At 40.4% G+C, this 27,289-nt stretch overlaps 1 protein-coding gene and 1 long non-coding RNA gene across 3 annotated transcripts; both read left to right on the top strand.

The window, feature by feature from the left end:
* The first annotated feature begins 555 nt into the window (after nucleotides 1-555).
* Nucleotides 556-4,546, top strand: hry (hairy). Its single transcript, XM_064685219.1, has 3 exons — nucleotides 556-1,237; nucleotides 2,452-2,547; nucleotides 2,679-4,546. The coding sequence occupies exons 1-3, from the start codon at nucleotides 1,136-1,138 to the stop codon at nucleotides 3,597-3,599; spliced, it is 1,119 nt and encodes a 372-aa protein (XP_064541289.1). The 5' UTR covers nucleotides 556-1,135; the 3' UTR covers nucleotides 3,600-4,546.
* A 3,095-nt stretch (nucleotides 4,547-7,641) lies between these two features.
* LOC135430520 (uncharacterized) lies at nucleotides 7,642-25,383 on the top strand. 2 transcript variants are annotated; one of them, XR_010436626.1, is made up of 3 exons: nucleotides 7,642-7,716; nucleotides 8,733-9,863; nucleotides 25,252-25,383. It is a non-coding gene; the product is annotated as an uncharacterized LOC135430520 (long non-coding RNA). The 2 variants fall into 2 exon arrangements; XR_010436627.1 differs by lacking the exon at nucleotides 7,642-7,716 and having other exon boundaries at nucleotides 8,294-9,051; nucleotides 9,148-9,863.
* Nucleotides 25,384-27,289: the final 1,906 nt, after the last annotated feature.

The following is a 27,289-nucleotide window of genomic DNA, read 5'->3' as shown; positions in this document are numbered from 1 at the left end:
ACCCCACCGATCACGACATCATAGCACATACACACACACACACAAATACGCAGACACAACGAGGCGCACGAACCTGTCGGCGCTGGGGTGGCGTCATATCAACATTAAGTCTCTGGGTGAGCTGCTGCCGTTTGCTATTTTCACCTTCTATGGGACGACGACGCGTCGTCGCGTTGGCCGCATGAATCAGCGCCACGCTCTCCTGTGGCTGTCGCTATCTCTGTCTACGCCGTATCCGTCTGTGACTGTGTGTGGCGCTCTCGCGCATTTGTGAATCCCGCTCGCCCGCTCACTGGGGGTTTTGATATTTCCAAAAAGGAAGAAATGCCCAATAGAATTTGCAGTGATTTTTTTTCGCTTAGAGAGAGGGGGGCGTATGAGTAACTGCGCGCTCTCGCAAAGGCCGCGGCGTCGGTAAACTGACGGCAGCAGCAGCAACGACTGCACACACAGGTAGATCCGACATCGTTGCTACCTACATAAACACACAAATGTATGCAGCCAAATATCTTGTATGCGTGTGTGTTGGTGTGAGTGTAAATATGCCGCCGCCTGGTCGTGTGGCTCGCGCTGCGGCGATTTCGATTTAGCCAACGAACCTGTCGATCAATCGTCAGTCGTCTGCTGTAAGCCCATGCGATAAGGTGGTCGCCAGCAAAAACGCACGCATACATAAACCACAAGCATACACGCACTCGCACACACATTGCCGATTCGTCGTCGTACCAAACGATCGTCGTCGCTCGCCTCGTGCTTCGGGAAACGTTTAATCGGGCTGCATTTAGAACCTGACAGCCATTCGCTCGCCGTAGCTTGTAGCGTGCGGTTGCCTCTCCCACTCAAGCGGAAGAATATAAGAAATAAAAACTCTCAAAGCAATATTATAACGTATTTTACGTAGTTTCGTCTCGTCGTTGCGCGAAAGTGAAAAGTGATCTTGAAACTGAAAACTAAACAAATCAACTGCATTGCAAGAATTACACAATAACAAAACAAACAAATTAAGCAGTGCAACAAACTAACTGTACAAAAAGTGCGCAGCAATTTTGTGCATTTGCTGCTAGTGCAAAAAGAAAAGAAAAACTCTATCAAACTGTGTCTTAAACTGCATAAACAATATATAGCCGATATCGAGATGGTTACCGGCGTTACCACAACCATGAGCCCCAATGTATTGGGCACCGCTGTCGTCTCCACGCAGCAGCACAAGGAGGCGCCAATCAAAAGCGATCGTCGGGTAAGTGTTGAAAAAGAAAAAACCAAAAACAAAAAAAAAAAGAACCGTTCAAAATGGAAATTGACAGCAGCTAAACTTGGGATTAAAAAGCCAACAAATTAGAGATGCGCATGCTAAAGAGGCGTATATTATGTAGCCATAATTTATTCCCCTTAGCTTTTTTGTCACTATTTTCTTTTTGCTTGTTAATTCGCCAATTTGGGCATATTTCATAAGAAATTTATAAATATTTTACAAGCGATTTTAAAATCAAATACAAGTTAGCTGTTGTCTCCCACTTTGTAAGCACACACACACGCGAGTCCCACACACAGTTTGCCAATTCTGCTGCCCAAATGCATTTCCTTTTTGGCCACAATTCGTCGCCGTCGTCGTCGTCGTCGGCTCCCACATGCCACCGACTGTGGCCACAAGTATGGCCATATAAAAAATCATAAGCCGTCGGCTCGCCAACACACGACGCCGCCGTCTGGCGTTGGCGGCATTTACGTTGGGGCTTCATTCATGGAGCTAACGCCAGACAGACAGACGGACGGCCGGACGGACGGACGGATGGACAGATGGCCGGTCATTCATGAGTGCCACCCAAAATTGGCTGCGGCTGCCCACTTGAGCGGCTTCCATTTGGCGCGTGGTCGCTGCAATTGTCGGTCATCAGCTTCTCTTTTTGGGATGAAAAAAAAAAGCTGTCGCTTTTGGCCGCTTTTGGCTTTTGCCGCTGAGTTCATACAGTGCGGGCGTCGCGCTGCGCCAAATTTGGCCAGAACCAAATTTCATTCTGCAACAAAAAAAAACAACATTATTTTTTTTCTTGTTTTGTTTTTGCGTCTTCGAATTTCCCACGACGACCTTGTTGTTGTTGTTGTTGCTAGAAATACCTGCGTGTTGGTTATTTATTTTTGGCCGCAGCGGCTCGTTGCTTATCGTAATTTATAACCGCCAAAAACTATTTTTGGCCAAACGGCGGGCGAGTGCATGAGCGCAATATAAATAGAGCACGCGCCGCGCCGCTGTCTTTTGGCCCCCAGCCAGTGCGACGGCGACGGCGACGGCGATGACAATGTTGAGTCCGTGTCCAATTAAAGCCACACGCGCAGATGCCTCTATTTTCGTTGGCGCTGCATGAGGTCAAACTGTGCCCCACCATCCAAATGGCCCAAACTCGTGACTAATCTCAACCCTCTCCCCCCTCTGTCTCTTTCTCTCTCTTGCAGTCGAACAAGCCGATTATGGAGAAACGTCGCCGTGCACGCATCAACAATTGCCTGAACGAGCTTAAGACTCTCATCCTGGATGCTACCAAAAAAGACGTAAGTATCTCTAGAGAATCTCAAAATCCAAAAAAAAAAAGAACTTCAACCCTGCCCCTAGACCCTTTCCCCCTTTTGGTAAACAAACACATGACTAACTTCGCATTTGTTATTTTTGTTCTTCCTTTTAGCCTGCGCGCCATTCAAAGCTGGAGAAGGCCGACATTCTGGAGAAGACAGTCAAGCATCTGCAGGAGCTGCAGCGCCAGCAGGCAGCCATGCAACAGGCCGCCGATCCCAAGATCATAAACAAGTTCAAGGCCGGCTTTGCCGATTGCGCCAATGAGGTTAGCCGCTTTCCCGGCCTCGATTCCACCCAGCGTCGCCGTCTGCTGCAGCATCTGAGCAACTGCATCAATGGCGTCAAAACCGAACTGCATCATCAGCAACGCCAGCAGGCATTGGCCCAGGCGCAATCGCTGCACGCCCAAGTTGTGCTGCCCTCGCCGCCCAGCTCCCCGGAGCAGGAGCCCTCCGTCACGCCAGTTGCAGCCAGCGGCAACAACAACAACAGCAACAACAACAACAACACAACAGCGCCCTATCTCTTTGGCCAGATACAACAGAATGCGAACGGCTACTTCTTGCCCAATGGCATGCAGGTGATACCCACTAAGCTGCCCAACGGCAGCATTGCGCTCGTGTTGCCCCAGAGCTTGCCACAGCAGCAGCAGCAACAGTTGCTGCAGCAGCACCAACATCACCAGCAGCAACAGCAACTGGCTGCAGCCGCCGCTGCCGCTGCCGCCGCCGCTGCGGCAGTGGCACAGCATCAGCAATCGCCGCTGCTTGTGTCGATGCCGCAGCGCACGGCCAGCACCGGTTCCGCCAGCTCGCACTCCTCGGCCGGTTACGAGTCGGCGCCAAGCAGCAGCAGCAGCAGAGGCAGCTATGCGCCGCCCAGTCCCGCCAACTCCGCGTACGAGCCGATGGATGTGAAGCCCTCGGTTATACAGCGTGTGCCGCATTTGCATTTGGAGCAGCAGCCGCTCTCGCTGGTCATCAAGAAGCAGATCAAGGTGGAGGAGGAGCAGCCCTGGCGGCCCTGGTAAATGAGCCAGGCGCTCTCTCTCTCTCTCTCTCTGTCTCTCTTAGATTGGGTTCAGTTTTGAATCTCCTCCCGCCAACCCGCCAACCGCTTTAAAGACTGATGGGCGTCGCACACACACACGCACACGCACACACACACGCACACACACACGCACACTCACACACACTTGCGCAGGCGTTGAGAGCATTGCGCAATTGACATTTCACCACATTTCGCCAGGATAACGCAAATGTTGCTTTGAAGTGTTCCGAGCATGCGAGACTCCTATTTTGTTGAAATCTCGTCAAGTCCATTTTCCATTGGAAAATGCCCCACGAGATGGAGACACTCATCAATACCCACTCTCTCACACACACACACACAAATTGTTATAATTTATTTATTATTATATTATTATTGTGAATTCATTTCTCAAATGGTATTCTGCATATCGCCAAACTACCTCAGTCCAAGTACTTGGTGTTGAATTGCCTCATGAATCATGTATTAGAATTTTGTTTTAGAATTTCACGCTACACACACACACACACACACTATCACACACACACACACACACACAGCAATGAAATCTTCAAAGTCTTCCACAAAGCGTTTGTGTTTAAAGTCAAAATTAGTTTTGACAAAAACTTAACTTTAATTTATATAATAATACCTTATATCTCTCCATTTAAATATAGTTTCACGTATATATAGTATATTTGCTAAGCCGCTTAGGGTTTTTCTATTGTCTGTAAGCTAAAGAAAGTATATATATATACACACATACATACATGTATAGCGATCTATTTGTAAGACCACGTGATATAGTGAACATAATGAGCGTCTAAGAAAATGCAAAAAACAAGAATTTTTCAAAAAAAGAAAACGGAAAAACAAAATCAAACAGTTGAAAAACAAACTACTAAAAAAGAATAAAATATATAACAAAAAATCGTACTAAAAATTAAATACGCACAAAGTGTTTTCTTCTTCTTTGATTGGAAAGGTCTAAAAACCCGAACAGAGCCCCATAAAAAGAACTGTGTTGTAAAACGCCGGAGACAGCGTGGAACCATTTAAAGAAAAGCAGCAGGTGCGAACTATTTGCGCAAATTAAAAATTTGGTCTGGCTTGGAGTTCCTGCCATACAACGGGGCTTGGCCCAGAGAATTACGATCGCAATATTGTGATAAATGTGCTCTTTGTACTTTTTTGCTGTTTCTTTTTTTGTTTCTGATGATTTCATACGCATATCTCTGCGTACTTGAAACGGCCTCATGTCGTATACGTATAAATCATGCCCGCTGCTTTAGCTAAAATTTCAAAATATTTTGCAATATAATCAGCCAAAAGTTTTTTCCTTTCTTTTTTTAAGCAGAATAATAAAATATTTGGTTCACATAAAGTTATCAAATGCTTTTGAAACATGATGATATATTTGTTTACTTCGCCAAATAATTGAAAAATAACTTGCACTTGAATTTCAAGACATTTCAGCAGAAATTTAGCGCAGCGTCATGTGAATCGGAAGACTCAGGAATTTACTTAAGGTTTTTTGTGGGCATACAAATATATATATATATATATATATATGTTAGTATAGTTTTTTCCTAAGTAGAACCTTGACGCCAGTTCTATGACTAACTCAGCGACTGCTCCAATTAGGTTAAACAAAATTAAAGATTAGGATAAGAGGTATTATTATAAGAACTTGCATCAGATATTTGCAATGATGCACAGCATCCAGTTTTAGCTCGTGATGATGTGAGAATCACATTCAACAAAGATGTTGTTCATGTTAATCAAATATGAGTCTACCTCTCTCCCCCCCCCCCTCTCTATCTCACTGCTCGCTGTAAAACAATTAGGGACAGCCACTGTAATATTCCATTACTTAAGTACAATGTACAATAAACTTGCAGAAACTAGCTGGCAGCTAGTCACAAAGTGGACTTTAGTTGTCTATAAAAAAAGTCAGCGGGTTTTCTAATCTACGATAATACCCTGCAATTAGGCGTCATATGCTCGCGGCAAAAGTTTCCGCCAAGTCTGCTGCAATGGAGGGCGAGTCCAGAGCAAAAGCAAAAAATGAAAACAAAAAAAAAAAAGTACTTTTCATTAGTGCTAAATCATGCTGATAATATGAGACGATATATGTTCATATCGTTGACTCAAAAGCGGAATTTTGTTTTTCATGAATCAAATGCACAAAGCAAATAAACAAGCGCAGACTCATTAAGTTTCATCTGGTCCAAGCCGACTGCCCTCCTATTTATATACACATATATAGCTGCATTCATACATATATTGACCAACTTGTTTACTGCAACCAGCTATCTAGATTGTGTTGGGAAGAGCGTCGCCGGGTCTGAGATGTGCAAAAAGCCGTGCGGCCCATAAAGGAGTCGACCGCTCGACAAAAGTCCAAAACAAATTCAAAAGATAATATGAGTTGAAAAATTGTGTAATTCAATGTGATACTTATTTCAAAATGTCTTTGTCTTTCACCAGATATCGCAATTGTATGATTAATTTTTGAGTCCAAATAGATTGCACTTGAGTTAGTCACACGAAAGGTCAAAAACTTAACTGCCTTAAAACTATATGCGTCAGACTTGGCAGCACTTCAGCTGTAGCTAACTTTAAAGCGTATTTATTTACATATAAACAAAAGTAGTTCAAAAAGTCTTTTCTAAGCTCCAAGAAATTTGATAAAATCACACTAAAAACCGCAAACCTGAGGCATCAATTTGAGACTGAATCATCGATTATGTTAGGTTTAGTATTAAGAATCTATTAAGGCAAGTTGCATATGTCAATCTAGGGAAGAATACGAAAAACCAATATTAATAAGGATTCTCATAAACACAATTTGAAAGCTTTCCAATTGTTATATAGGCAGCACTCTACGGAAACAGTGTATATATATTTATTTAAGTGATGCCAAACAGTAGATAATTAAGTGATTAAATAAGAATTAAAGTATTTGACAGATTGACTGTATATCAAAACAATGGTCATATAAAATGCAGCACTTTTCGAGTCCAAATAGTGCAGGCAAACTCTAGTTAATTCAGTAATTAAATAAGAATTCGAATTTGACAGCATTCCAATTGTTATATAGGAAGCACTTTACGGAAACATTGTATATCAAAACAAATTGGCAGCACTTTGCCGTACAGTGTCCGCTTAGTGCTGCCAAACACAAGTAACTTAATTTATTAAATATGAATAAATATTTGGGCAGCACATTACAGAAACTTATCAAAACAATAGACATATGAAAGGCAAATGGGTAGCACTTTTGCAGGATAGTGTCCGTTTAGTGCTGCCAAACACTAGTTAATCTGTTGCCGTACAGTGCTGCCCTTTTGTTTTTGATTAGGTTGGCCTCAAATTCTCAAAAATTAATAATTAGAGTTCTTGTTATTAAGAATTGTGTGTAAATCTGTTGGCAGCATTCAAGTGATCTTCAAGTTGAGTCCATTTATAGCCACCCAAGCCGCACACGTCCCCAACTGCGCCACATTTTGGAAATGTGCTCCGAAAGCGAAGAGCGCAAACCGCAATTTCGCATTTTGCGCGTGACAAAAAACGTGATTTGTGCGATGTTTTGTTTTTTCTTCTGTTGGTATTATTATTATTTTACTTCCAAAAATAAATTACTATATTTAAAAGCTAATAAATGTGTAGCTATGTGTGTGTGTGTGTGTGTGTGTGTAGTATATGGGTTATTTTGCGTTGCGATGCATTTTTAAGTCCGTAAGTGAATGCGGCAAATCAACAAAATAATATATATAAAATATATATGTATAAAATTGAAAAAATATAAAGGGGAGCAGAACCAAATCGAAAAACAATGCAAATCAAATTGCAAACGATAACGGGACAGGGCGTTTGGCAGACAGCGGATGCTAGATTCGAAAGATATGCATTCCTATAAATATATATAAATATATATGGTATATATAGTATATATATATATATATGTATATATGGAGAAGCACCGTTGTTATTGTCAACGTCGCCATAGCTTAAGCGATCCGGTTGCTCGCTTCGTTGGGAGCGATATTCTTTGCCCTGAAGTTGGTTGAGGTGGCCGCCGGGTCTCCGGTCGCTCCGGTCACGTGCGGCACAAGGTGATACGCGATGGTCGTGTAAGCTTTTAAGCAAATAAAACCAGCCAGAAACTAGCCCGACATGACATGCTGCTTACTATCAGCTCTCTAGCTCGATAGGCTGTGTAAATATATACATATACATATATGTACATATATTTATTTTTCCCGCCTAACAGGCCACTTTTATGGCGCAGTCCGAAACGGCCGATTAGTAAAAAAAAAAAACTGTAACTGGGTGAACAAATGGCTTAGGTTAGTACTCGGCCCATTTGTGGTATCGAGCTTGGGTGACCTTGGCAGCGCCTCAAGTGCCACATGAACTGCTGCCAGCGAGTTGAATGTCAAAGTCAGGGAAATACAGCCACAGCCCCGACTTATGGCTATGCCAAGCACGTCTATATATCTATAGATACATATGTATGTATGTGTGTATATTTATTATAAAAACAATAACAAATACCGACGTTGACGATAGGCGACCTTGAGGGCAGGTTTTCGGGCATGTTTATGTGTTTGAACCTAGTTTTGTTTTTGTTGCGGTTGAGGGTTTGCACAGCTTGAAACTATATGTTTTTTTTTTTGGCTAGAACAAGAAGAGTGTTAAATTCTAGAACCGTGAACTATTCATAATTTATTTGTAGCTCATATTTCCTATTAAATTCGTATGCAAAAAGCAACCACTAAACGCCTCTAATCAAAAGTCAAAAAACGAGTTCAATAAACCAAAAAGCAAACAAGCCAAGCGCAGTTTTAGCCAAGTAATTGTTATTGTAGCTGGTAGCGGGTGTCAAGAGCAGTCAACAGTTTTTGTTTTGTCGAAGTCATTAAACTTGGCTCGCATTTGACATTGCCAACTGGAAGTGAATAGACAAACGGACGGAGGGACGGATGGACGGACGAACAGTTTTGTCTACGTTCGATTAGCAATCGCAAAATGGCCAAAAATCTATATTTGCCAAGCAGTTCATTCAACTGATTTTTTGATTTTTGCGCATTTCAAACTTTCAACTCGAACGAAAATGTTTCCTTATCAGCAGCGCAGGTTCCACGAATTTTAGTGGTTCAGTCATGTGAGTGCGTCTTGAATTTCTATGAATGAAATGCCGCATGCCACACAGCTCATTATAAACATGGCCAGCGATTCCATTGAATGCTACCCGATGCCGCTGGCAACAACAACAACAATTTCTCCTCCCCTTCCTTGGGATGGGGTCATTTGCCAGAGCAAAACGTGACAACTGCGTTGCCTGCATTCCAAGTGTTGTTTTTTTAATCTCAGAGCCTCAGTCTGGAGTCTGCCTAAATGGGAGCGCCATGAAGTACATATAGTGGAGCTGCTTTACATATACATATGTATGTATGTGCACAGTCGAATCTTGTTTATGAAGTTTCAATTTCATTTGTGCGCAACTGGAACTAATTTTTTTGGCGGCACCAATTGCCAAGCAGCAGCCGGCACGACGAGCAGAATCAGAAGCAGAACCAGACGACACGCTGACTGGCACTGCTGGTATGCAGACAATGGCATGAAAATTGCAATTTGCACTACAGTTGTGCGTTTAACGCAGCCCAATATACGAAAAAATATACATATATTACATTTCTATAGAGTTTTCATTTTTCAATTAATCAAACTGTAAATCTAACTCAAATTGGCGCAAGTGCGCTTGAAGACAGAGTTGATTGCAGCCAAGGTTGCCCATTTGTTGCGTGGGCGGTGTGACCACCACACGACAACAAAGTGACCCTGCGCCAAAAGTTAGAACAGCTGGCAACAACAACAGCTTATTGCCGCCAAAAGTTGTTGACGCGTAAAAAGTAATTTGTTTAGTTGCGCTTTGTAAAATCAAATTAAAAGTGTCGTATTTGCCGTGCTTAGCCCAATAACGTCAATTTCGCGTGTTGAGTGCAATATTCAGCAAATGTGCTTATCAAAATGCAATTGCAGTAAGTGCCTGCGATAAGTGTAAGTGTTTCAAGTGTAAGTTCTCCCGCAGCGCGTCGCAATTAATTTGACGGGTGCTCCAAAAAAAGTGCCGCAAGTGATATACAGGGCTTTAAATGTTTAACCAGCTGTTAATGGTGACCACACACAACGATTAGACAAGTCTTGCGCTACCTCAGCAGATTCGAGTCCAAGTGCGCCAAAGGAAAAGTCCAGCACGGTAAGTGGGCAAAATTTTCCATGATTTACACCAAATCAATTAAGCGCTGACAATGATATATATAAATATATAAATTTATATAGCTGATTAGCACCCTAGGTTGCCCGTTGCCGGCGACATTTGTGCCCTGATCAGCTCAGCTCGCCGGTCACGCCCACTCCACGGCGGAAATTAGCACTAAGTCGATCCGACTTGGATACAAATGGGGTTTACGGCTTTTGCAGTTCTGCAAAACGGTCCACAATTTGCAATTTGGCACGGCGTTTACCAGTTTTGTTATTGTTGACTTGGCACATTTTTTTCTGATTTATTTGCGCGGCGTATATTAATGCCCGTTCATTGAGGGAAACGGGTATATGGGCTTTTGCATTGTCTGTCCGTAGAGACTTTGAACTAAACTGGGAACTACTCATGAGCTCCTCTGTGGATATATAAAAGGGGCCACAGGGGCGTGGCATATCGAGCAAATCAACTTAATCAGTTGTAGAGCTAGACTTACAATTGATATAAAGACTACAGATAAGCTAGAAATCGATAAGAAAATATCGATATTATCGATATATTTGAATAGTGATTGGGCGGCTCAACTGTTGTTGGAGTATGAACGGGCATAACGCAGTCGGTTGCACTCGACTGCAAAATACTTGTTTTCCTTTTTTGATTGAAATCAAACAGCAGCGCGTCAGTTGTTTGTGGGGAACTGTGGGAATATTCCATTGCAGCGTGCGGCACTGTTTACCCAACTGTTTACCGCCCAGCAGTATGCTGGGAGGCGTCGTGATCCGCACTCATCCGCACCGCCTCTGGCCAAAATGTGTTAATATGTAGCAAACAGTTGGGCTGTGTTAGTTGCGGTTTGCGGGGGAGTTCGCTTTGTAAATTGTTTTTGGCCATCTAGTGGCCGGGCCAGTGCCCCACACCGCTTGCTTATTACAGCATTGATCGATCGATTGCCGCACTAATCTGTGGTCTGTGGCCCGTGTCGATCCGTGCCGTGTGCGGCGCCAGCTTCATATGTATCAGGCGCGACTCTGCCTTTTCCACGAAATGCTATTTGCTGCTCTTTGTTGACTCTGCTATTTAGAGCGTGCGAAAGGCTGGACCCGATCGCGCTGTCCCCAGCTTCAGGGCACAGCCCCAAGCAAGCCAAAAAAAATAATAAATATATATACATATATATATATATATATTGTTTACATATATGCGCTTCGGCCTTATGACTAGGCTCGCGTTGCCTTTAAACGTGACTAGCCAACTTCGAATTAACTTTTCTTTTTTTTTTTTGTGATTTATGCACTCGAATCGAAACTTTGGCGACAAGCTAATCAATACAAATTATACATATTTTATTTATTACTGTATCAGGTCTTGTAGTGTATTTAGTTGTCGTTCGGTTTCCATGCTGGCCAGCATATTTTATATTATATATAAAGTAGGCACGCGGCCTTTGTTTTTGCTGCCATCAATTACAATTTTGGCAGGCGCATGTCAAGCCGCGTGCTCCTTAGTTTGGCATTACTTTTGGACTTAGCAGCAGGCTATATTTTTGATAACCCGTGCACATATAATGGCTAGGCAGAGCTGTGAATTCTTGGGCCTATGAATCGAATAATAAGTGGAATGTTTTTATTACAGAATTTACAAGGCATCTCCCAGTCGAACTCCATTTGTTTGTTTTTCTTTTTCTCTTAACATTTTTGCTATATGACTATATAATTTGAAAGCGAGCCCTTAGATAAAATGTTCATATCCAACGCGGTTCAAATGGGGGTTGGGATCGAGTTCGACGCTTTACGATGTGACTTATGGTGTGGGAAATTTGTGCTTTAAAAGCTTAGTAAGTAAACAAGTCTATTCTACAGGTTGTCTAGGTCAGTAGAGTGCATTAATAGTGCACAGATTAAATAGAATACAAATCAAAGCAGGCGGTTGACAATACGAAAAAAATTAGAGTATATTTCCATAAGTCTCTAAATAGTTGAAGATTTATGTACCACAATTATATACCCTTGCCTAGAGTATTTTAGTTATGACACGAAATTTGTAATGCGTTAAGGGAGACATATTTGAATAAGTGTAAACCAGAGCTGCGAAGATAAGGTAAAATTGCCGTTGGTTCGGTTCACGGTTGGAACCAACACCAAGTAAAATTTGTGTTGGTTCGGTTCACGGAGCGAACCAACTCACTGCCTCAGGATTTAGTTCGTGAATTTTGTGCTCCTCAAAATTCGGTTCAAATCTTGGTTAGTAATATATTTAACAAATTTTTAATTAAACATATCCGCTATTAATTTCGTATTGCCCTTTCTACTGAAAATATTGTAAGCAGTAAATATTTTCAAAGAGAACTTGCGGCCTAAATTTCATCTCTACCCTTTTAAATTTTTATCTAACAAAAATGATTAAGCAGATCTAAAGGCCCCAAGTAATACATGTTTACGTTTAAGTCATCCCGACATGTTTTTAACTGGTTTGTTTTAAGGTTAGGTTCCAAGCTGGAACTGGTTCGTTTGTGTACACATATTCTGGATCGTGGCAAAGGGTTTAGTCAACATAACTTTGTTTATTCATTTGTTTGTCGGTTTTTAGGCAACTTTTAAATGCTCTAGGGGCAAAGTCTTATCAACATCGGATTACAATATCATAAAGAGCCCATAGAAGCAATCGGTTAAGTTTTGGAAAGAGAAAGAAAGAAACTAAGTATAGAAGTATATCGGGGAAGGGTGTTTAATCTTTGGCATACCAAAGATTTGTGTGCTCCTCCTGGCTTTGAAAGTAAAAGTAGCTGGACATGCATATTCCAAAGATTAATAGGCTCGGTTGGGGGTTAGGACCTGAGCAAGTTTTTGAAAATAATTGGGGAAATACCGAGGCATTAACCTGTTGCCTGTTGGGTGAGAGACTCGGAGCTTGACTGTGGGCTGTTTACATGTAACTGCGCACCGCCGCCAATGTGCATATCGAATGTGACTAATGGCGAATACAATTCGGATGACGACACCTGTGTATGTATTGCTAGCAATCAGAGCTTTTTTTTTGGGCAATCAATCAAATGGCAAGTGGCGGGCCAATTGGCTATGACAGCGGCCGGAAATGAGCGCATACCACTAACCCACTAGCAATAGCAACTAGTCGATACCCAGTCACAGGCGTAGGCACCGGAATAGGCATAGGCAGGGGCTGCCTGCCGCCCGACACGTAACCCGCTAACGACATCTCTCTAAATGCTTGATTAACACCAGAAATTAGCGTGTGCCAAAACTTGACGGCGGCAGCGGCTGTGACGTCACTTGTTTTGTGGCTGACATTTTATTTATTTAATTTTTTTTTGTATTTTTTTTTTGTGTGTGTATAAATTTTCATGCAATCTCGAATCGGCGAGCGACAAGCGACCGCACGCGCCAGCGGCCGAGTTATTGAGTGGAAAATTTCAGCGCCATGAAAATACGATCGGGCATGCGGGATGATAATGAAATGCACTATAAATCGATTAGCACATTTTAAACGACGACGCGTCGATGCTGAAAAGCAGAACGTGCCGAAATCAATTGAGAGTTGGCCTAATGAGTCGCACATGGTGCTTAGAGGATTGACCGTGTCGAGCTCGCAAGTTCCACTTGCTCGATTCTGGGAGTTTCGTGTTCAAGATAAAGCCATCCAACTGCCTGGCAACGGATTAGTTTATGAGCGCCGATGATGCGGCAACATTTTGCAACATCTAGATGCGTCAGCCGGCCGCATGATCGGGGACTCGGCTGTCTGGGCCTAAGACCAATTAGCACTCACTGATCCGCACCAAACACTGGATCACCTTCACCAGATTCTGGCAGCTGGTCTCTGGGTTATTGTTATTCTTGTCTAGGTGTTAGATGCAACGGATCAGCGCGTCGATTGCGTCAATGTGGTCGTCGCGTCGTGGGATTAGGATTAGGCCTAAGTCGGAGTCGTTTAAGTCGTCGCGTTTCGAGTGCTTTGCGCAAAATGTTGCCCGATTGCGTCAGGATTTTGGCAATCGTCGAAACCAGCTACCAGCTTGACTGATTACTTAAGCATTTTTTTCTCTTTCTTACCTGCGCGGTGTTGCCAAATTTTTGCATTGTTTTAAATTTTAACTGTTGATTATTGCTCGGCGAGAAAACAAATGCGAATTAGTCGCAATTTGTATGCACTGCATTGTATGTGAGTGCATTTTTTGAATATCTGTCAACCTTACTTCCAATAACGCACAGTGGCGCCAGATCAATGGAAACTTCTTCCATTTTAAATTAGATAAAGACAAAAACGGTTAGACATATGATTGGGAAGTTCTTCAACTTGGCTAACAAGCTGCTTGAGTAAGCTATAATACCCGATTCGCGGTGTGTACACACTGTGCACTCACATACAGCACATACGGCCGGCCTTGAACGCGGCCGGTTCAAGTTCAGCGGCATCATGAACAAACAACAATAAATACACTGAAACAAAAGCAAAGCTGTTTCGCTTTCGGCGGTAGCTGCAAGCAGCCAGCTAAGCCCGCACTCGCACTCGCACCCCGCACCCGAACCCCAACAGCCACCCGCATCCGAGTCTCTAACACAGACACTGGCAGCGCCAGTCCCAGGCCCGGTCCCAGCCCCAGTCCGAACTCGGCCAGATAGCGCACATTGTGTCTGCTTAGTTATTATTATTGTTATTGTTTTTGTTTTGTAGCTGCTGCTCTCAAAGTTCCGGCTGAGCTGTCGTCGTCGTCGTCGTCGTCGTCTTTGTTGTTGTTGTTGTAGCACAATGAACGCGCCTTGTGGGTTGGTCTGGACAGTGTTTGTCATTGCGCATACGCCGCGTGCGCCGTTACATTTATACGACTGCATGGCACTCCCATCTTTAAAGGGCGTTTGCGAGGCAAGCGGCAACTAACCAAAAATTACACAAACCGCATATCCAACAACTGGGTCACTGGACGCTAAAAATATATACCGATATATACAATATACATATATACAATATATATGCAATATATATGTATATATATACCAGTATAACGACCTTGCCAGACCTTGAAGCATTCGCTGTTAGTAAAACAATTATCGTTGCTTCAGCAGCCGATATGGGTTATATTTATATATATGTTTTTGCTCATAGAGTACCACTATTATGCAGTGGGTAAAGCCTTTAATGGCACTTAATCAGGGCCTGGTATTTGCAACAGCTGTACTAAAGGACCTAATAAACTGATAATGTTATTAAACCATTTGATTCGGGAAAGTTTTATAACACGCGGCTTAAAAAAATAGTACTACTATTATGAAATGTTGTTAATATTTTATTATTATTGTTAAATTTTTCCATATTTTAAGGGTTCTTAGATCTAGATCTAATTCGTTTTTTTCCCATGCATTATAATTGACCAAACAAATCAATTATTTATAATAATTTCGAAAATTTCGTTTTTGTTTTTCATGCTTTCATTATAAATAATAAAGATACCTATATGTTGTTTCTATTTTGCCCAAATACATTGATAGATAGATCACTTAGCTATTTTTATACACTTGTAAAGGGTATTATAATTTTATCATGAAATGTGTAACGCCTAGAAGAAGATTTATTTATTTGACGCATAAAGAATGACTTTTTCGACGCTATAAAGTATATAAGTATATTCTAGATCAGTATCAACAGCGGAGTTTATATAGACATATCGTTCTGTCCATTTGCCCGTGCGTCCATCCGTCTCTCCGTCTGTCTATTTCTATGCTAACTAGTCCCTCAATCACAATGCTCTCTACATATATGCAAAACCCTATTAGCATCGGACCACTTTTTCATATAGCTGGCATAGGATCGATAGTAGGAAAACTAGGTTCTAGTATGAAAAACTTTTTTTTTTTTCAAGATATCTTGATCAAACTCGGCAGCTCATATAGCTGCTATAGGAACGATCTGTCGATGATTCCAATATATTTTGATTCAGCATATTTGAACTTTACTATTCTCACATATCTGTAAAACTGTGAGACAAATGCTAACAAGAGTATTAAATCTTCGGCGTACCGAACAAATCCTTAACTTCTCGTTGCACATAAAATAGCAAACAGCATAGTTTCTCAGGCTGTCTTTGCGATTCTCTGATCTAACTTGTTATGTTAGTTTCTTTTTTCATGAATTCTTATTTTTTAGTTTGTTTGTTTGATTTGGCGCTATGGCTACTGTTTAATTCGCTGGCAAGTTCAAAAAATATGCAAACAAACAAGAGATTCCAGTTATATTCGACTGATTTACGGGGTATTTTTTGTGCGTCAGCGACTGTCCGTTTGTCCAGCTGGCCGTTTGTCGAATTGGTTTCGCCAGAAATATGCCAGCCAGCTAACAGCAATGACAAACAGTGGACCAATCTATCCAATATCAGCTTATACATACTATTTGTTTATTTATTTATGTATTGTACACATGTGTGTGTGTGTGTTTTTTTTTACTATTTAAATTTCAGTTTTATTGTTTTGTGAGTTATCGCGCTTACCTTTTTTTTATTCCTTTTCGCGCCGCAGCGAAATTCCATGCAAGGTGACTTTTTTTTTGTGGACGGCTTTCTGGGTGCAAATTTGTAATGCAAATTTGTGCGGTTCGCTATGGGCATTGGATTTTCGATGATCATGATAATGCCTATATATATGTATATATACAAATATATATAGTGTGTATATACATTCATCAGCACGCACATTAAAATAAGAGATACCAATTAACAATAACGAAAACCTGACTGGGGGCACGCTTTGGTGTTATTTCATAAAGAAAACAATACAAATAACGGATAAAAAAGTTTAAAAACAACAACAATTAAGAAATCAATCTTAAAGCTGTTTGTTATTTGTTATATTTTTGGCACTGTTTATTTATATAGCCGAACGTCGCCATATGCATTGTATACTCTGTTGTCTCTGGCTCAAAAGCCAAAAATAATCTTGCGCCTGGGGCAGCGAAATCGTCCCCCAAATGACGCAAGTAGCACCTTAAGATCTCAAGATCCCAGCACGATCCAAGCTCGAGACACCAAGCCAGACTCTCAATAGCTGTCGCTGTCGCGAGACCTCACAGTGTAAGCTTTACAAGCTTTAAAATCTGGGTAAATACTTGATCTAGTTTCGTTCGGGGCCCATGGAAAACTACAAGAGTTTCTAGCCCAGAACCGAACCTGTCATTAGTTACCTTTCGGATCTCGCATAGCGCTAAACACATCAGCATAATTATATACGACTACGTTCATATACATATGAAATTATCATTATTTAAGGTGGCATTTTGATATTTAACACCTGATAAGATTTCATTATGATATCTTAATTAGAACATGACAAAAAAATAAAATTTCCATATCAGTGCGAGGCATTATCTATTTTTGGCCTAGGCTCTGCTTCTTTTTTTGTTTCCTTGGAAATTGCAGTTTATTTTTGGCTTTTACTTGTTCTATATTTGGGCTCTTGATAATATCATAATCTTCCCAATGACAGTTAAATGCGGGCTTCCTCTACACATTATTCAGGCCTAATTACATGATTGATATTGCATTTTCACACCAGCAATAACTTATTTCCTGCACTCATACATGATAAATTCATAAATAAAGTAAAGCCAGCAAATTTTGAGCATTAGCCAAAAGAAAAATGTCTTCCAATATGAGAATGGGTTCCCTTTTGATCAAGTTATGGGAAGTTTGAAGTTGAGAAAGATTATTTACTGGGGATAGATGGAACAAGAGTGTTCCAGGGGATACCCTGAACCTCTTCCTACCAACACCAAATGCAGTTCACGTTAGGGGAGAGGGCGGTACCTACAAAATTAAAGATACTGTATCTGTAACAACTAATCTGTCAAATTTGTTGAACTTAGCACTTAAAACCTAAGAGATTTGTTTAAAAAACCCGGATTTCGATAACGATTTTTATCGATTGCTTGAAAATTAGACATGTTATCGATTATCGGAAACACTTATCGGGCAGTAGCAGAGCCTATATTCGAAATTTCAAGGCTTATAGGTTCTGAGATCGACGTTTTCGTACTTACGGACGGACTATTGATGCTGACCAAGAATGTATAAACTTTATGGGGTCGGAGATGCTTCCCTCTGCCTGTTACATACATTTTCACAAAAACATTATACTTTTTTCCCCATTTCAAATGCATTCAGGGTATAAAATAGTACCGATATTACCTGATCATTTTTTCTCTTTTAATTGTGTTATTGTGCAAATGAGATTGCATAAACAGCAGTTGGTACTTTCCTGAAAAACTTGCTGGTGATTTTAATAATAAATTAAACACATTATATAGTACAAATATGATTGAGTTACGGAAATGCCTTATTTAACAGTTCAAATATACGTCGTATGCTGCATACGTCTGATTGAGCAAACGTTTTGCTGCGGAAATTCTTAAAATAATATTTAACTCTCGTGCAGTATGATTAAAATTTACTTGGAACCATACGTTTTAGCAATTGTGGTATGCGTAACGATATCCAAGGCCGTAATACTGCATCCGGAAATGAGTCGAGCCCCTAGAAATTTCACAATATGCCCCTATCGGTCAAAAGATCTTATCTAAAGCGCGCAGGCGTCTGCCCCGGCCAACCAATAGGACGCATTTATAGGCGCATATATATATATATATATATATAGGTTTATATAGACGTACATGTGCATGCATCGTATGATGTTCCATGCTCGCATGAAGTTCCGGAAAGCTGGCTGACGTCAAAAAATCTAATCGAAACTTGCGCTGACCCACATAGAGATATTTAGCTATAGCTAGTACCAGCCCTTGGCAGTAGGCGGGCAGCTGCTGCTAGGCAAGCCATAAAAAATAAAAACTGGGCTGATAAGCACCAGAGCCATGCACGACGATAACCAAACCACGTACTCCTCCGCCACGAGTGAGTGCTTGGTGGCCACTTGGCCAGCCCGAAGAGCCGATGTGATGTGATCTGATGTCGCCGACAAAGACGAAGGCGTCTACGTGCGCTGCAGTATTTCACCATACGAGCCGCTCCCATGGCCATGCCAAGAAAAGTTTCGTTGATAAGACGCCACGACTTGTTATGACTGATTGTCTGCCGCCGTTGAAGGCGTCTTATCAGCCAGCGCCAGCCTGAGCAGCAGCAGTGTCGTCATCGGCGGCCAGCGCGTTAAAGGAGCTCGACAGTCAGTCAGGTGCCGAAGTACACGCCAGAAACGTCATAAACATTGACGTCATTAAGAAAGCAAAAAACGCATTTTATTATTGTGGTGAAATCGCCTTGCAGCTTTACGCAAACCGAGTCCACAAGTTTAAATTTCTAGACTAAGCCGAATGACTCATCCGAAGTACGCACGTTTCGTGAGAAAGATGCGTTTCGCTAATTTGCTAATTTCGAATGCGGAAAGTGGGTTTGTTTCAGGATTGTTTATGTAGCTTTGATTACGCGGAGATCGTCGCTGAGTCATTCCGATTGAACCGAGACTTTTACTTCGCGTCACAGCGAAAAGTGGTTTTTATTAATAGACACTTGAACTTTAAACGGATTTATTTAATTGAAGCCCGTCCGGCAATAGAACTGTGTACTTTATTGCGCTGATGGGCACTTAATGATTCATGAATACGTTGATCTAGAATAATTGCTAATCGTACGAGTATTTAAAACACGTGCCCTTCCGTATTTGCGGCAATTACTTAATGCGAATGCGAGTTGTATATTGAGCCCGGATTGCGAAATCTGTGCAAATCTATAAATATTTGGTTAAATTATTAGCTGGGCAAATGTTGAAATAAATTAATACTAAACATAACAAAAAACATAATTAAAAACAAACAACAAACTTTATTTTTATTAGCTCTTTGTCAAATGTGGCGCCATTTGTCAATGGAATGCAAAGTCAAATTAATTCTACATATTTTTTTGGGGAGTTTCGTGTCTGTTGGCAATCTTGCTTGGCATTCAAAAGAATCGCCTTTAGTTGAGAAACCACATTCGGGGCTCTAGACGCTGCCTGGAATTCCCCAAAACAAAAAGAAAGCCAACTGCAACAACCACAACCACAAATAGCTACAACATTTTTGCTAGACGGCAGACGCGTCTCGCGCGTGTGCAAAAACCAAATGAGTTAAAGTTGAAAGATTATAAAACAAGAAAAGAACGACTAACTATGTCACGCCGAAACTTAGATGCCCTTGCAGAAATGCAAATTCAAGCGTTTCCAAATAACGCGGCTCTTCGTGAATCCTCCAGTGCCTGGCCTCCGCCCAGAACTGTTTCCACCCGTGTGGTTGGCAGGCACAAGAATAACCACCACAGTATGTCATCGCTTGTCGTACGAGGCGACTAAAAGAGACACTTTTCAGCTGACCTAAATCAGAGGTTGTTTAAAAAAAAAATAGAAGGCCAAACGATGCCTACTTAGACTGATCACGTAGCTTAACCTCCTAGTGGATGTTGAACCTATTTAAAACCGCACAATGTGCGTACAAATATTGAATCCCAAAGGGGTTTTACTTGGCGCCTAATCTAGACTCTTTGTGGTATATTATCGTATTATGTAAACGAACAACGTAGTTCCTGTAATGGCACACGTCATGACAAGCAAAGATATATTTATTATTATATATTAGATGTTTCATAAGAGCTACATGATATTGTATTACGATGTGGAAAAGATTTAATCAGATGTTGCTAAAATAGTGAGACTCTTAAGTTCGAAGTTGCTTTAGACGTTCCTAAATGTCAAAAGAAGTTATTCCTACAAGAACTTCATTTTCGATCGATTATTCTCATTATAACTTAATGATATATATGTAGCTACGATTCCAACATATATACAGTCCACAGAAACTAGACGGATCCATGTAAATTTTCATGAAGGCAACTGAAATACTGAGAGCCTAGTTTGCATAGAAACAGACAGGCAGACATGACTATATCTGTCTATCTCTTTCTTACTGTTGTTACTGATCAGGATTATATATACTTTTTGGCCTCGAAGATGTCTCCCATTGCATGACCAAATCATAATACTCTCGATAAGAATGTTAAAAGAAGGCAACAAAACTGAAAGCCAACTATATCGACTTGCTGTTGATATTGATCACGAATATATATACATATGTACCTGTTGGGTTCATATATGTATGTCTTCCATTGCATGACCAAGTTATAATACCCTCGGCGAAGAGTGTCAAAAGAAGGCAACAAAACTAAAAGTCAACGGAGGAGAGCACACGATGATTTTAAAAAATAAAACCAGTTAGTTGGAGACGTTGCGCCGACTGCGGCAGCAGCGGGCGGGGCACTTTAAGCCACACACGCGCCACCGGAGCAATTTTCAGCGCGTGAGCCGCCAGCAGCGCAGTCGGCGTCAGAGTTGGCAGCGGCGTCGGCGGCGTCAGCGGCGGCGCGTTTGTCATAGATTGTCATTGTCCACGCGACTGCAGCAGCTGAATTCACACGGCTCGAAATGTGGTTTTATTTTCCGATGAATTCGCGGCGACATTCCCAGCGAGTTACATATGTATATATAAGTATCTAGAAGTATATAGATATAGATACAGTTGTACTTGTCTAGATGGGTCTAGAAGGCAAATATACTATTAGACATTATGCAAATAATTGATGTGGGGAAGCGAGTGACTAAACTAACGTTTGTTTATTTTCAGCTTGAGATAAGTAACTGTTTTTACAAATAATTATATTGTCGAGTCGAGTACTTCAGAAATTTTTTTTCGGGTAATATCAGTATAATATTTTATAACTTATTTTTGTGTTTTTATCTTAACAAGGTTTTTTTTTTTTAATTTGGGGAAGAACATTGCGAGTTAGATGAATCGCCTAAGTAGCCAGTCTTTAAAAAGTTTAACGAGGATCCGGGTTCAAATTTCAGGGCTGTTAGCACAAGGTCAGGCTGTAAAAGTTGTATGAATAAATATATCTTATGGCATATTTTAATTAAAAATAATATTTAAGTTAAGTCAAAGTTATGATGTGCAATAAGTTTAGGGAGTATCTCGATAGGCTAGAAGTTGGCTGCGTTACTTTAGAAGATAGATTGGATTTATAGAAAAACCTCTTGCTTACTACTTTCAACCTTTATATACTCCATAGCCAGTGTCAACTGTATTTGGAGTCGATATCGCACAACTGTCAACGTCGCCTGCCAATTTGACGCTAACGTTCTGTCAATTAGTGCAGCATGTGGATTGTGTGGGTGTCCGATTGATGTTGGCCACAAAGCTGCCGCCAAGCGAGCGACGGAATGACAAACCGACGGACAGTCCGTTCATCCGTCCGCTTGTCTGGCAGCAGGTGGCCGCGACATTGTTTGCACACGCTCAGGTTTTCCCCTGTTTAAGCGGGCAGCACTCTGATAAAACGGCTCATAAATCAAACTAAATACAATATACATCTATCTGTAAATATGTTTCGATACGTGTGTGTTCCATTTTATTTGCCCATTGAAGCTGATGAGCTTTCGGGCTGATTGCCAAGCCCACTAAAACTGAGGCGTAGCTCAAGATGATTTCTTAATGTCGATTTCTAAGTAGCAAAAATACGCAAAAAAAAAAAAAAAGAAATAATGAAAAAGACGCAAATCGTGGCACGTTTTGGTCATTACGATTCATTACCCATTGGCCAAGTCGTTGGCCAGCTTGTTGTTGTTCCTAGTTATTGTTGGCAGCACGTTCTTGCGCAAACGAGTTGCCCAAAAAACGTAAACAAAAGCAAATTTTTTTAAAATATCAACTGCTCAATTTTATGTCCATCTCCTTTGCTTTGTGTCCACTTGCATAATCCAAAAATGACTCTTGATGATACCTTCTTATTGTATTGTTATTGTTTTTGCTTAACATAAACAAATTATTGAAATCGTCATGAAAATGATATACGATACCATCTTTCAGTTGGGGATAACCGTATTATGACGAATTTACCATGTCCTGGAGCCTGGGCGGCTTTTAAGGCTCGATTAATTTGGCAAAACTTAAAAACAATAAAATGTTTTGAAAATTTTATATTTCAAATTGCGTTTAAGAGAGAAATATATGTATAAAATACCCAATAAAAATCTAAAATGTATCTAAATGCAGCTTGATAAAATTGGAATCAAGGTGACATACTAGATGGATTAAACAGCTTGTTAAATTCCTGGAATCTAAATGATGGACATATCTTAAAATTAAACAAGTGTTTAATAGACTCTGATGAATCAGTTCAAATTTCTATGACATACAAAAGGGTTAAGCTTATATTCAAGGAATAAATCAAGGAATTTATACATTGGTTCAATAGTTTCTAAAAACACAATTCTTATTGCTCAATCATTGCCAAGCTTATTCAATTTTTATTTCAAATGCTTCCAACAATTTCTGATTAAACAGCTCCAATTTCCATTAAGAAGACTAGCTTAATTTATCAAAAATTATAATTTTTATCAACTAGCATAAATGTTATGAGATTTGTATAGTTACGAATCCAAATTTTACTACCACCCCTGACATGTTCAGTCAACACTATATCCATATATATATATATCATCTGTTAAGACAAACTATATCCATACACTAGCCTGCATTTCGAACATGGAATGTTCATCCTTCGAGGACTTTAAGTGATTATGATTTTTTAATTTAAAAAAAAAGAAAACATATTTTGATGGCCTATCTCAGGGCTTATTGCGCTCTGGCCCAAATAGTTGTTGGTCGTTTCGATATCGCCCTGCGTAGGGTGCAACTAGAAGTTATTCGGATTGGGATCAATAATTACTTCACACACAAAGCTCGGGGAAATTGCAAACTGTCAATTTATTCGCATTGGAATTCAAAGTCAATGCGACGCTTACATAATTCGCACACACGCGTGCACACAACAGTACACATATGTGTATATAATTACGTAAATGAAGGCGTGAAAGACGATAAACCGCAATGAAAATGAAAACCGAGCAGGAAAAAGAAATTTCACAACAAGCAAACAAAAAGAATGCACAACTGACACGCGCTAAGAATTGATTCAAAATTAAACCAAATATTTATATATGGAAAAAAGTGGAAATAATTTTAAAGATTGTCCAATTGAATTGTGTGGGTTTAAGTGAAAACAATAATTGTATATTCGGGTTGTACACAAACTACATAATATGTACATACATATGTGATGAAAAGGCAGAGCAAAAGTCAGCAGCGAGGGGAAATACAACAAAAGCTCGCGAGCGGCAAACAGCGAACGGGGCGGGACGACGCGACGTGACGGAGGCGGCAATGAAGTCGTTCAAAGATTGCGCGGCACGTGGCGCGGTCGGCGTCAGCGCCAAAATGAGGGGCCCCATAGTAAACAGCAGCAACAACAACACAACAACAACAATAATAACAACAAACACAACAAAGAAACTCATTTGCAAAACAAGACGACGTGCAGTTGATCGCGAAAGCGCAATGCCGATCGATCGATGAATTTGTGGCTCGATGGCTTGTGCTTGCGGATTCCGGCTAACCCCGGGGGTTAATGGAGCATAATGGCGTGCTTAATTAGAATGTACGAAAGGCCACAAGGCGAGCGCGCTATTCAAAATTATCAGCGGCCAGTGCGAATGCCCATAAAATCCCGTATACCAAGAAATTTGATGGTAAAAGTAAGAGTGTATAGCATATGAACATGTGATAACACTGGGCAACAAAACTAAGCAACTATTTGCAGATCGCAAGCCACTTTTGTCTTGTGTCTGGAATGTTGTATATTATCAACAGCCCAAGCCTAAGCAATCTCGATATAAGACGGGGTTTAGGGAAATTCCACACGTAAGTGTGGAAAAATCGCAAAAAACGTTTGTATACAAATTTTTTGTTAACCATCCGATCGGCCTCAAACTCATTTTCAAAGATCTTTGTTCAAATTCATTTGAGGGGTGTTTCACACTCTTCGCAAAACCCATTGAAAGATTTGGTGGGTGACGTTTCGCTCTCAAATTCATATTCAAGCATCTATATGAAAATTCATTTATGACGTGTTTCACATTTTTCGCAAAATCAAAGCTTCATCGATTCAATGATTTTTTGGGCGAAGTTATAAGTTTTTTGCATCAAACTTATTTTTAAAGCTTTACAGAATAGCTTAATGAACACATTTTTCAGCTATTTGGGAAATTTCATCCGCAACAGTGGTAAATTGGTGGAAAACGGTTGTATAAAAATTTTTTTTTTACCATCCGATCGGTTTCAAGCTCATTTTCAAAGATCATTGAGAGAATTTATGTTAGACGTGCCGCGGGCAAGGCTGAGGTATACCCGCTGGTGTATTATATTTTTATATATGATTTTAGATTTTTATATTCTCTTCTATTAATTAATTTTTCTATTATATCTGTTTTTCTTTATATCTGCTTTTCAGTTAATGGACAAAGGAAGTGTGTCAAGGTGTGCTTTTATATTTTTTTTTAAATTTTTTTCTGTGCTTTACTGTGTTTTTGGGATAAAAAGTTAATTTGATTTTTTTTGTGATTTTTTTTCTGTGTTTAATTGTGTTGCCTCTTTTGGGATGAAATGTTGATTTTTTTTTTAAGAAAGAAAAAGTATGACGGAAAAATGGTTTAAATTCATAATTTTATATATTTTTTAAATTTGTTTTCTGTGAGCCATAAATATGTTAAAGTGTGTTTCCTGTTTTGTGATAAATGTTTTAAGTTTTTTGACAAAAAGAAGCTGTTGACAATTAAATACAAGAAGGTAGGTACATAAATTTATTCATTAATTAAATTCGAAAACTATATAAATCAAGTATAAAATCGAAAATTGGTGCTGAATTTAAATTGTGTGGTTGTTGTTTTTCGACAAATTCTGACAAAACTTTGACTTTGACTCTGACTGCTCTAGTGGGGAGTTCCCGAGTGGGGGTACCCTGAACCTTCTTCTAACAACACCCAAGGGAGCTCGCGCTAGTGGGGAGGGGCGGCAGCTTTAAAATGAAACAGCCCTGACCTGTATTCAATATTCTAAAAGCTACATGTTAAATTTGGCGACTCTAGATCTTAAAATGTAAGAGGTTTTCCCAAAAACCGGAATTCGTTATCAATTTTTATCGATTGATTGGCAACGGGGCCCGTTATCGATAATCTGAAACAACTCTCACTGCGCGGGCACTGGAATCGACGGATTCATACAGACGGACAGACAGGCAGATGGACATGGCTAGATTGACTAGACTATTGATGTTGATCAAGAATATATATATACTTTATGGAGTCGGAGATGTTTCTTCTGCCTGTTGCATACATTTGCACAAAAATATTATACCTTTTGTACCCATTTTGAATGGGTTCAGAGTAAATAATGATCTTATTTATTAATTTTGCTGCATAATGTTTGAAAGCAAGTTTTGTACCCGAATCTGAGTTTATGGTTTTAGAAAACAAGCTACAGGATTCGAGCCCTAACGCCTGGTTCCAACTGTAAATCGAAGCAATGAATATTTTTGTTATAGTCTCCATCTTTGCACTAGGGGTACCTAATAGTTAAAAATTCTCATCAAAGCTACTCGCAGTTTTTGTATACACAACACAAAATAAACTGCTTTTTTTTATAGTTTATTATTCGCTGGAATTCGTTTTCTGGTATAAATCGGTCTTTCAAATCTTATCGGGTCTCTTACACATGTATTTATGAATTATTTTGGGTACCTTTGTACTTGAATGCCAATTGCTTTAACAGATTACTTTCATTTCCTATGCCGATGCATATCTTAATAGTAAACTATATATTGTTTGTTTTTTAACACTATAGACTTGTGCCTAACAACAGTTCATTGACAAACATTCTATGTTATTAACAATTAATGGAAGTAAATGGGAACGAGAAGTATTTCATTTTCTATAGTTCATTCTTCAAATTTCCAATAATGTATTTTTATATGAAAAACTTTGTATGCATGTCAGTTCGGGTCAAGTTCTTTTTAGTTAATTTATTTTATTTAATTATGTCATGAATTCGCATTATTTGTTTGTTGACCAGTGTAAGTATGTCTTTGATTCTCCTCGGTCTGTACGCACTGGGCGCCTGCTCCCGCATTGGGTGGGCCAACCAAAGAGCACATCATATAGGCATTTGTTGGGTCTGTGCACCGAGCATGGACCCAGTCCCGTGCCCGTGTCCGTGTCCGTGTCCGCGATCAGCCGGTGGCTTTAGTCTAAAGTACCGAGCACTGGGGCTTTGCTGACGCACGAGATGATTATCAAACGGGGCGACAGCAGCGACAGAGGCGTGGCAACAATCAGCGGCCAACACGAGGAGCCGTAGTGGCAATTGAGCATGTTGCTCGTGCTGCGAGCTCGTGCCGATTGCGACAGTCAGGTCGTCATTCCGTCAGATTCGTTATAGTAATCATCATTAGCAGCTTTAGCTGTGTGTGTGTGTGTGTGTGCATATGCCTGGCC

The sequence above is a fragment of the Drosophila montana genome, unplaced genomic scaffold, assembly GCF_035044405.1.
Source record: "Drosophila montana isolate Dmon_TW-CO22-7 unplaced genomic scaffold, ASM3504440v1 contig_3029_1, whole genome shotgun sequence".
NCBI lineage: Eukaryota > Metazoa > Arthropoda > Insecta > Diptera > Drosophilidae > Drosophila > Drosophila montana.
This window is presented reverse-complemented; position numbering and strand designations above follow the sequence as displayed.